At 46.9% G+C, this 12306-nt stretch overlaps 1 protein-coding gene across 1 annotated transcript in view; it reads left to right on the top strand.

Moving 5' to 3' along the window:
• Window positions 1-1220: 1220 nt before the first annotated feature.
• LOC127571727 (glypican-1-like) overlaps window positions 1221-12306 on the top strand; it is a 165533-nt gene continuing 154447 nt past the window's right edge. The window contains exon 1 of the mRNA XM_052018374.1: window positions 1221-1987. Coding sequence (XP_051874334.1) covers window positions 1837-1987 — 151 coding nt within the window. The 5' untranslated portion in view covers window positions 1221-1836. The remainder of the gene's footprint in view (window positions 1988-12306) is intronic.

Here is a 12306-nt window from a genome sequence, read left to right as displayed (position 1 = left end):
GAAGAGGAGATAGCAGGTCATCAAGGCAGGGGAAGGGAACCACAAAAATAAGGGAAGACAAAGGAGTGGGGGGGGGGAGAAAAAGAAGGGCTGGGGTTACTGGAAGTTAGAGAAATGGATGTTAAGGCCATCAGGTTGGAGACTGCCAAGGCAGAATATGAGGTGCTGTTCCTCCAACCTGATCTGGCCTCAACGTGGCAGTAGAGGAGGCCATGGATAGACATATCTGTATGGGAGTGGGATGTGGAATTGAAGTGGGTGGCCACTGGGAGGTCCTGGCTATTGCGGCAGACGGAGCGAAGGTGCTTGACGAAGCGGTCACTCAATCTGTGTCTAGTCTCACCGATGTACAGGAGGCCACACCGGGAGCACCAGATGCAATAAATGACACCCTCAGACTCACAGGTGAAGTGCTGCCTCACCAGGAAGGACTGTCTGGGAGCCTGAATGGTGGTGAGGCAGGTGTAGGGACAGCTGTAGCACTTGGTGGGGTTGCAGGCAAAAGTGCCGGGAGGGTCACCTGTGGGGAGGGACGAGTGGACAAGGGAGTCGCGGAGAGAGCGGTCCCTGCAGAAAGCAGGGGGGGGGGGGGTGAGGGGAAGATGTGCCTGGTAGTGGGATCCCGTTGGAGGTGGTGGAAGTTGCAGAAAAGGATGTGTTGGATACTTATGCTCCCGCACTAATGCCTGCAACCTGCTGAGTTCCTCCAGCACTCTTTGTGTATTGCTCCAGATTCCAGCATCTGCAGAATTTCTTGTGTCTCTGTCTTTGATTCTCAGTCTTTCTCTGGACCTCTTTGTCTCAGTGTTGTAACGTGCAACATTGGAGCCATGAGTCAAGAATAACTTTATGTAAGTAGACCCCCAATTAAAAATAGAGAATGGGGAGACTATCCCCAGTAAATTGTAATTGGTATCAAGCAAAGTGAGTGAAGAGATTTGAGTTTGTATCAGCTGTCCTTGTTAAAATTGTATCTCCCTCACTTGTGTCCGGATGTGTGTGTCTGGAAGAGTTAACGCACACACCCGTTCACGCACACCTACAAATTAGAACCTTAGCGGGAGAAGGAGGTGGTATTCCTGGGAATCAGTGACAATAAAAAAGGGGGAGGCGTTTGAAAAAGCTTCTCTTCTTTTTCATTGGCGGGAGTCTAAGTCTTTCGTAACATCCTGTGTGAGATGGGGAGGGGAAGAGGGAGAGGAGGCGGGGTTGTAAGCTCCATAACGCACAGTCTGCACAGAAAGAGACAGAGGCAGTTACTCTGTCTCTGTCTGTGCAAGGTGGGAGGCTTCATCCACGAACCATCTCTCCTCTCTCCACACTTCATTTACTCAGAGGCTCCTATACCATCCGTGCAGCAACAAACCAACAAAAAGATCTGGAATTAAGAGGGAAAAAAGCATCCAGGGATTGTGTTTATTTATTTTGGAAGAATATTTTGTCCGCTGCATTCTTTGTGTGTGTGTGTGCGTGTGTGTGTGTGTTTCTGTGTGGGAGCTGTGGATTTTACTGTGATAATGAACCCGTTTACATCTGCAAATCCTTGAGATGGATTGAAACTCAGTTTTCTTCACCGAAGATTGCAAGTCAAAAGCCATTTTATTTTGGGGGAAGAAAAGGGAAAAATAGAACATCTTGGATCCCCCCCACCCCCAGCAACGGATTGGGAAACTATTATTTCGATTGCATCGTTGTATGTGCGTTGAATCGAACCTCATGAGAATCTGACTGACCAGATCTTGCTTTATCTCGTTTTCGGATTTTTTTCCTCTGTGTTTGGGCTTGTAAGGCACACACACACAAAACACACACACACTGTTCATCGGCCGTGTGAAGATGATGTGGATTTCGTTCATTCTGCCTTTCCTGGGGTACCTCGCCTCTACCGTTCATGGGGACCAGAGACCCAGGAGTTGCTCGGACATGAGGTATCTCTACAGCTCCAAGGGATTCGCAGTGACCGGGGTGCCTTCAACTGAAATCTCTGGTAAGACGGATCGCAGGGGAGATGCTTGAGATCTCCCAGTCAAAGAGGAGAGGCAGAATAACTCTTTTGAAAGGGACTTTTCTTGCTCGGTTTTGGCAAGGAAGGGTATCTTTCAAAAATAAAACTGCAACGCATTGATGAGAATTGCTTTGGGGTTGATATGGCTGGCAGAAGGAGGTTGGGAATAGAGTGGGACTCTATACAGCCTGGTTTGTTTGGGGATTTAATCATTTGCAGAGAATTGGAAAGTTAAACGTTGCTTTTTTAAAAATAATTGTCTATGTGTGTTGATTCGGATGGGGCTTTGGAGTTAACGCCGAGTCTGCAGAGTATGAGAAGCCCCCACCAGTGCAGTCTCGGCGTGCTCTTTTGTTGGGGTTAGATGCGATTAAAAAACGGCCTAACCCCAGCGAAAAAGAAAGCCCCAGCCAAACAGGTCCGAGCTGCCCAACGTGGAGGGAAGGGATCTAGAAAGGTGGGGGTGATCAGCAAGCAGTGTGGCTCTTTCCGAAATCCCAATTTTAATTGCCACGCTAGTGTGCAGGTTTGGTGGGGTGTTGTGCAGGGTAGGTGGTGGTGTGTGTGGAGGGGGGGGGGTGGGGTAGTGTTTGGAGAAACCCCATTCACTCAAAAGAACCTCTGAACTCTTTACCAGGCTGAGACCCTTTTGTTCAAGGGGAATGCCATGTGGCTTCGCTTTTTTTGTGTGATTTTAAAAAAAAATGTCATCTGGGAGTTAGCAGGCAGGTCCCATTGTGTCTTCTGACATTCGATGGGTTTACCAGGCCATTCTGGCCGGAGCTGCTGCCAGCCTGCGGGCAGACCCTTCTATGGAGGTGGTCCCCACTCTCGGTGCTTGCCCCTTGGACAGCTCTTTGATTCGAGCTGTTTGAAGTCAATGCCCTTCTTTCCCCCCGCCCCCCCCCCCCCCCCCCCCCCCCCCCCCCACACACACACCCATGTAATCAGAGCCACGGGTGCGAGGACAATAGCGATTACCGCAGAAAGATGACTGCCGTGTGCTCTGCAGGGCAGTTTTACCGTGGAATAGTTTTCTGGCGACCGCCTTTTGTTGTGACGAGGTTCGGGAGAAATGTTCTCACTTCTTGCTTATTGTTAAATTTCGAGAGGAACTGGAAGGTGAGGGGGAGGGAATGAGGAATTAGAGGAGGGGTATTTCATGCAGTTTGCACTGAGGGTTAAATGCAATTGGCACAGTGCAGAGGAAACCTGCTCTGTGTATAATGGTCCATGTGTCCATCTAATACTCCAGTTTCCCTGGAAGGCACACATACTTGGCTGTTGGAGTCATAAGTTCTACATGGGGTCTTGCAAGTGTACCCGAATGATCAAACCTCATGAGGTGAGACTGGACAGGTTGTTTTGCAACAGGGGGCTTTACCACCCCTGGCAAGTGCTGCCCAGCATGTGCAGGACCAGTTGAGTGCTGGTTGGGAGAAGAGATCTGATGGGCAGTGTTAATCCAGGGGGCAAGTTGCAGTGTCCTACTCTGCTGTCCTGGCACCTTCTTAATTAGGATTGCCGGAGTTTGGTGAGCAGGGGTCAACCTCCCTCTCTCTCCTCCTCTCTCCCCCTCCCCCCCCCCCACCCCTGTTTTCATGCCAGAACTGCAGAGCCAACTTAAATCAGCGGGACTGTCCTCCTGCCCATCAGCTCTCCAGTCATGAATGAGAGCACATCCACTCTGTTGTTTGGGTGGAGTTGCTTTGTTCTCTTTCCCCTCTCTAGTCTTGGGACCTACTCAGATTAAAGAAAAGTGTTATCCTTCCAGGATGGCATCAGCTGTCTGGGCAGTACACTCACCTCTGAGCAAGACACCATATACCTAAGCACACATCCAAAGTTTGTACACCGGTGCTCTACTGAGGGAGTGCTGCTCTGTTGAAGATGTTGTCTTTGAGCTGAGATGTTAAACCCTATATCTTTTAATGCAATGGATATAAAAGATCCTGCCTTATTATTGGAGATGATTGCTCCTCAATATCCTTGTCAATACTTTTGCTCATCCAAACTGGACACTGTTCTTTACACATTGTATTGAAGTCCATTCTGCAAAGGTATTTGATTGGCAGCAAAAGTCTCGAAGATACCCTGAGGGTGTGAAAGCTACCTGTTCTTTGTACTCTTATTTCTGAAGTGCCTTCAGGGGTGTAAGTGTATAAGTCAAGTCAAAGTTGAGTTTATTATCATATGCACAAGTACATGTATGCACAGGTGTCACAAGCACATAGCATCGTATAAGCAGCATTCACAAGAAAAAAAACATAAATTAAGCATTGTACACAATTTTTACAAAGAAAGGTCACAATTAGAACAAAAATACTCAAAGTCCATTTTAGTGCGAAGTGATCATAGTGTTGCTAGACTGTAGTGATTAGGGTTTTGGTGGTTGGTTCAAGAACCGAATGGTTGAAAGGAATTAGCTGTTCTTGAACTTGGTGGTGTGGGACTTCAGACTTCTGTACCTCCTGCCTGATGGTAGCTACGAGAAGATGGCATGGTCCAGACATTGGGGATCTTTGATGATAGATGTTGCCGCCTTGAGGCAGCTCCTCCTGTAGAAACTACTAACGGTGGGGAGGGATGTGCCCGTGATGTATTGGGCAGAGTCCACTACTCTCTGCAGCTTCCATTGTTCTTGCAATCATTTTCAGAGCCCTGGGCATTATGCAAGTTAGGTAGACCACTGTGCCAAAGGACAGTCTCCCAGAATCATCTTGTCTGAGGTGCTATATCAGTACAGATATTGTGCATCTGAAGCAGTCAATTTGGCATTTTATCCCCAAGCATAAGATCTGGGGATGGGACCCAGGTGCCCCCTCTTACTGCTCAGTCCCTGACCTTCAATGGGAGAACCTCTACCCATCTCCCTCTGCACTGTTCCATCTCCCACTGCATTGACCCGTCTTCTCCGCACTAACTCCTCCCCTGCACCATCCCCTTCCCACTACGCCCCAACTTTCCTTGCCTTCTCTCCTTGCCCTGCACTTTCTCATCTCCTATCTCCTCCTCACCATTCCCATCTCTCCTGGCCCACCACTTCTCCGCCCCCAATGCCCCATTTGCTCTGTACTACCCCTGCTCCACCCTGTCTCTCCCAGCACTCCCCCATTTCCCCCTGCACTAACCCATCTCCCTTTGTGTCCCATCACCACCCAATATCCCCTGCACTGTCCCATCTTCCCTGCACTGCCCATTGCTCCCCAGCAGCTCACCCCACCCCACTCCCCAATCTCCCTGACACCATCCCATCTGCTCCCACCATGCAGTCTCACCCGAAATGCCCCATTTCCCTTGCACCATTCCATCTCCTCCCTTACTGGCCCATTACTCCTCCATGACCTATTCCCCCCCCCCCCCCCCCCCAACGCTGTCCCTTCCTTCCTCACTGCACCATTTGCCATGTCACTCCCATCTCCTCCACATTGCCCCACATTCCCCTCACCTCCCGCCTACCTTCTCCCACTGCCCCACCTCTTCCCTTACACTCCATCTCCCTCCCTCCCCGACTATCCTGTCTCCTTGCCCTTCGCCACCCCATTTTCCCTCGGATGCAGCTCATAACAACCCTCTTATCAAATTATTCCACCTTTTAACACTGGCACATGTTAGTTATTCTTACTAATCCTATCATTCTATGCGGTGATTTCTTCAAACATTTTAGCATATACTTGGGTTTTAGCCAAGATAAAGGAATTGTGTGGGTGGTACTGTGGGAATGAGTGGTTTAAGCAGGGAGGGGTGATGTGTGGGTTATGCAGTTAGTGGAGTGTCATTGGTTTTGTGATGTCTGCAGGAGTTGGGTTGAGTTGACATTGGGGGTCATGTGAGCAGGGAGGGAAGGTCCCAAATGTTGTGGTGCATGTCCCCTGAGACTTCTTTATCTGGCTGTGCTGCCTGCAGTGATGAGGGGATCTGGACATGTGGGTAGGTGCCACAACTGGGATGGATGTGTGGAGATTTCAATCTCTTGGACTATGAGGCAATGATTCTAGATCATGTGTTATCTGTGCTGTGCCACCAATTCTTTTTCAGTCATAAATGAAAGGAGAAAATGATGGAAACACTCAGCAGGTCAGGCAGCATCTGTGGAGAGTAAAGCAGTTAATGTTTCAGGTCAAGGGCCCTTCAGAATCAGGAAAAGTGAGAAAATAAACATGTTTTTGGGGGGGAGGGGGAGAGAAGGGAAGGAATGTTGGTGATAGTGGGAGACTGGGGTTGTTCCAAGTTAGAGGGATGCTCTTGGTGTGTCCAAGAGAGATGAATAGTTGTTAATCGCATCTGATCTTCTGAAGGAGGTATAAATAGAGGGAGATCAATGAGGGTAGGGAAGAGGAAAAATTAAACGATGCTGGAACTGTGCGATGCAGAACACAGCGGTTGCTGGGAATCAGAAACAAAAGAGATTGCTGGAAGTACCCAGCAGGTCAGGCGGCATCTGTGGAGGGAGCAAAACTGGGTTAATGTTACAGGTGGATTATCCTTTGTGAGGAGTGGCTGGTTCTGACATCTCATCATTGAGGAGATGTTTGGCAGTCAAATTGTCCTTGCTTTCCCCTTACTTGCAGATCTCTTGCTTTCCAGGTTGGGGGGGTGGGGTGGTGATGGAAGAAGAGAAAAAGTGGCAGGGGAAGGCAGGAGATTAATTGTTGGCTAATCTCAGTGCTTCCAATTAGTCTATTACTGATATAGAAGTGAAGCATGGAAGGTCCCAATGATAGAAATTTTAGAAACTATTTGTATGCTTCTCCCAAGCTAGATGCACATCCCATGTGGCAGGTCTATTTGTATTACAGGATATTGTTTTATGTTGAATGTGCACTTTTACTATTTCAGTCAGTTCCATTGAGTGTGTTTAAATGAAATGTTTATCTTGTGGTAGCACTACTGGGGATATTAAGGATGTTGGTTGCAATAAACTACAGGAAAACTTGCACATCATTTTCACTGCAGCCGAGCACACTTTCAATGTGAACAACACCTCACCTACTTCCCATTGTCAGTGAGAAAACTTGGAGTCCCAGTGACAGAAATAGTGTTTGATACCTGACCTTGCAGAGTTATCAAGAACCAGATTCCTTCTCTCTGAAGATACCTTTCATCTTTACTGCTGGGTGGTGACTTGGTGGAAGGAGATGAATGCCCTTAGGAGAACACTGATTGTCAATTCATTGGTTTCAATGGGCAACTTCAACAACAGTTATGTATATTCCCTCTCCCACAATTGGTGGCTATGCTTTAACCCATCCACCCTGTTCCAACTGGATTTCCCTCCCTAGACCTCTCTGCCTAGTCACCCCTTTTCTCTCCAGCAACCTATTTCTTGAACTAAATCTTTTACCACTTGTTCCCATCCTGATTTCATCATATCTTTTCTGCATCAAAACACATATCCTCACTCTTTACATTGCCCTTCCAACAATTTCAATGTTGCTTTTGAGTGATTTGACCCCTAATCAAGTGCCCCTTATTCATGTGGTCAACTACTGTATTTAGAGTGATTATTTCAGATTTTGGTTGGGGGGGGGGGAGGGAGAAAAACTTTTTATTGTTTCAGTTCAAGTAGGAATATAGTATCTACTGCTGTTCACTTATTTTTCTTTTTAAAAGAAGCTTGCATAAATAGTACAGCACAGGAACAGGCCCTTCAGCCCACAATATCTATGCAGAACACAATGCCAAATTAAATTAAATCTCTTCTGCCTGCACATGATCCATATCTTCCCACTATCGTAGCTGCTTACACCACTACCCTGGCAGTCCATTCCAGGCACCTACCACTCTGTTTTAAAAAAAAATCTCCCTTAAACTTTCCTTCTCTTACCTTAAGTACATGTCCTCTGTTATTTGAAAGAAGCTGAAAGAAATTGTATTGAGACAGCAATCTCAGACCAGTAAAAGCTGTACTCTGCTGTGTACAAGTGTGTGCACTTGTACTCTGGTGAAACCCCTTAACCAGTTTACATGTTGCAACATCTCACAAACAATAGCAGATAAGTGACCAGATAATCTGATATTACTGTTGCTAGTCGAAGGAAAAATGTTGGTTAAGATTTGAGAAGAACTCCCAAGCTTCTCCAGACAAATCAGTAAATATGGTATTAAATTAATCCTCTTCTTCATTCCTTGTGCAGAATTGCTGATTTTCCAGTTGCAGAGTTACCAGTTTTTACCTCTGCAAGTTTGAGCTTGTTCAAAACTCTGTCATTTGTAACCCACCTCAGACCAAGTGTGACAGCTTTGACCTATACCTAGCCTGGGTAGATGTTTTTGAAGTTCTAAAATTCTGAAATTTCCGATGTGTCTCGGGCTCACCCTTTCTAATACTATGCTCTCCCCTGTTCTGCAGCCCTCCAGGAGCTCTGTGTGAACTTGTACATTGCCTCATTCCTTACACTGCTCTGGGGGAGCTGTGCCTTCAGGTGTCTAACCCCATATCTCTGCAGTTCTCTCGCCTAAGCCTCACTGCCTCCTTGAAGACAACCCTCAGCCTCCAGAGTAGTGGAACTAGCAGAGCTGCTGTCTCACAGCTGCAGCATCCCGGGTTCAATTCTGACCTCTCACTGTCTGTGTGGAGTTTGCAAGTTCTCCCTGTGACGACATGGATTTCCTCCCACATCCCAAAGATGTGTGGGTTGCTGGGATAATTGGCCACAATAAATTGCCCCTAATGTGAAGCTGAGTGGTAGAATCTGGGGGGAGTTGATACCAATGTGGGGAGAATGGGTTATAGGGAAAATTAGGGATGGGGAGGGAATGGGTTAAGATCCTGCATGAGCTCAGTGGGCCATATGGCCCCCTTCTATGTTGTGTGGAAATATGGAGTATGTTTTTGAACACCTACCCCCAGTACCTCCTATTTGGCTCAGTACCAGATTTTGTCTAATTATGTTCCTATGATGTGCCTTTTGGATTTTTAGTACAGTTAAGCTTTCATATGAATGCAGGACTGAGCTCGGCATCTCGGTGACACTGGATTTTGATTGGCTACATTGTATGAACCTTGCTGGAAGGTTCACACATAGCTGTGGGGTGAAAAATGGATAGTGCTGGGTTGTGATTACTCCTGTCCTTGCTGTGACAGCCAGCATAGAATGAAATAGTCTGATGCTGATTGTGGTTCCCAGCAACTCTGGTGCCTTGTGGGTGGGTGGCAGGCATTGGGAATCTCAAAGAATCAGATACAGCATGGAAACTGACCCTTCGGCCCACTGAGTCCATGCTGACCTTGAACCACCATTAACACCAATCCTACTATAACCTTTTCTCCTCATGTTCCCATCAACTACCACCCCCCCCCCCCCCACCCAAGATTCTACCATCACTTTCTCACTGGGGGCAAGTTACAGTGCAGAATTAGCCCACTGACCTGCTCATCTTTGGGAGGAAATTGGAGCACACAGAGGAATCCCACACGGTTACAGGAAGAATGTGCAAAATCCATATGCAGAGCACTGGAGGTCAGGATTGAACCTGAGTCACTGGAGCTGTGATGCAGCAGTTCTACCAGCTGCACCACTATGGCACCTAATCTGGTGTGGTGAGGGCATAAATGGAGGTGTAGGCTTTATCAGAGCCAGACATAAGTCCTAGTGTGATTGACAAAGGCAGTGGTAGTTTGCACACAGTGTACCCTTACAGACAACACCATGATATTGTCCTGAAACTGATTTTGAGGAATGTTGTTGGACAATAGAAATCATTTGGGGCATTGGGATAAAGTTGCTTGAGCTCTTTTGAAACAGGGCTCCGGCATCTAGTAGATCCAATGGACAGAGCAGGACAAGCCCCACCCAATGTCTCACCCAAAAAGGCAGACCTTGGACCATGTAGCACTCCCTCAGTGCCACACTTGACTACCTCTGCCTGTGCAGTACTGCCTCAACGCTGCACGTGAGCACCTCGGACAGTGAAGCACTCCCTCAGCGCTACACTTGAGCATCCTCCTGGTCTTTGTCCTCAGACCTCGAGTGTGACTTGAGCCCACGAACTGACTGACTCAGAACGACGTGAGCTGAGGGCAAAGTCACAGCTGACTGTGCGCAGCCTGCAGTATTTCTGAATGCCGCCACAGGACCTGTGTGGGAGTTTTAGTTTGTACACAGTGAAGCTTTCAAAGGTTCAAACCCCTGTTGCCAAAGAAAATATTTTTTAAAGTGGACTACTCAAATATTTGGCATGCACAGTAAAAATTCTCCTGGACAGAAGCTGACAGGCTTGGCCTCTGTCCAGGATGGTGTGAGGTGCCCAGGCAGCTACCCATTGCACAGTGAAGCCAGGCTTTAGTTGTGAACAATAAATACATTCACATCTCCTCTGTTGCAAAGCTCCACTGGCTCATTGCCCTTTCAACATAGCAATGATTCATAGGCCAGCTTTTGGTCTTCCATAATGGAAGGCAAAAATAATTCCCCTCTCCTCAGATAAAACAGGAAGTGCAGGTCAGGCAGCATTTGTAGAGGGAGGAACAGATGTAACATTTCAGGTTGATGACAGTGGCGCAACTAGTAGAGCTGCTGCTTTGTAGTGCCGGAGGCTAGGCCTTGATCCTGACCCCTGGTGCTGTCTGTGTGGAGTTTGCACATTCTCTCTGTGACACTGTGGTGCTACGGTTTCCTCCTGCATCCTGATAAAAGTTTATAAGATTATGAGAGACATAGAGTAGACAGCTGGTATCGTTTTCCCAGGATTGAAATGTCTAATACTAGCGGGCATAAGTTCAAAGGAGATGTGTGGGGCAAGTTTTTTGTTTACACAGTGGTGGGTGTCCGGAATGCACTGCCAGGGGTGATAGTGGAGGTAAATATGATAGAGGTATTTAAAAAGCTCTTAGATAGGCACATGACTGTGCAGAGAATGGAGGGATATGGACATTGTGCAGGCAGAAGGGATTAATTTAGTTGGGCATTTAATTACTAGTTTAATTAGTTTGGCACAACATTGTGGGCTGAAGGGCCTGTTCCTGTGTTCTGCGTCGATCCCAAAGATGTCCAGATTGGTAGTCCATTGTAAATTGCCCCTAGTATGTGGTGAGTGGTAGAATCTGGAGGGAGATGATGGGAATGTGGGGAGAATAAAAAAAATGGGATTAATGTAGGATTGATGTAAATGGGTTGTTGGCATTGACCTGGTGAGCTGCAGGGCCTGTTTCCTTGCTGTATGACTCTGATGTTTCGTGGTCTTCCAAAGCCTGAAACTATGATAAGTAAAATGAATTCTGCTCTGGCATTGTGGTTGAAGGTGTTGCAAGCCATGTGGAGCCACCTGGGACTGTAGTTCAGAATTGTGACATTCTGCCTTTCTCACCCCCAGTACTGTAATGTCAGCAATCCAAACACTTGGAGTGCTGCTGCTTCCCTGTGTGGAATAGTAGTTCTGAAATTTCCAGCAATGTTGGAGGACATTTCTGTGCTAATCACTTCTGTGCTAATCGCCCTAATGCCTGTTTCTCCACTCTCACAGGTGGAAGTTAGTTAATATGCTAACAGCATGATAATTTTCACTTTGAAGTATGCTTTGAATTTGAATACATTTAAAATTTTCTTGAACCCTACAATCCTTGCTTTCTCCTTTCTTGTGTTTTATCTCTTGTCCAGAAGAGCTGATGATTATGAGTTTGGATGATCATGAGAGACTGCATGTAGTGGAATCTAAGAGAGCAACACACAAGAAGCCGGAAGGACTCAGTGGGTCAGGCAGCATCTGTGGAGGGAAGTGGACAGGATGAATTGTCTCGACCCAAAATGTTGACTGTCCATTTCCCTCCATAGATACTGTCTGACCCACTGAGTTTGTGTGTTGCGTGAGGTTGGAGGAGTGCTTGATCCATTTGTGTGTCAACCAGAAAACATCTCCAGTGTGATCTACTTACAGTCAAACCATGATCTTGCAAGCACCCAAAAAATGCATATAACATGATCCATTTTTGCTATGCTATGATTCATTAGTCTCATCCATTACCACTCTGCCGCCTAATCCATTTGGGCTCTTCATTGTCATCATTGAACATCTTGTCCATCTTTATTTGGGAAAGTCTCCTAACCGTATCCCAACCACAACCACCAAATCTTAATCTTAACAGTTGTACAGAGTGTTGGTGAGGCCACACCTGGAATTCTGCACACAGTTTTGGTCCCCTTACCTAAGAAAAGATAGTAGTATTGGAGGCAGTCCAAAGGAGATTCATCAGGATAATTCCTGGGATGAGAGGATTATCCTGTCGAGAGACTAAGCCAGTTGGATCTGTAATCTTTGCAGCTCAGAAGAATGAGGGGTGACCTTATTCAAACATATAAGAT

This window comes from Pristis pectinata, chromosome 6 (assembly GCF_009764475.1).
Source record: "Pristis pectinata isolate sPriPec2 chromosome 6, sPriPec2.1.pri, whole genome shotgun sequence".
NCBI lineage: Eukaryota > Metazoa > Chordata > Chondrichthyes > Rhinopristiformes > Pristidae > Pristis > Pristis pectinata.
Note: the sequence above shows the minus strand (reverse complement) of the source record. Positions and strands in the feature narration are given on the sequence as shown.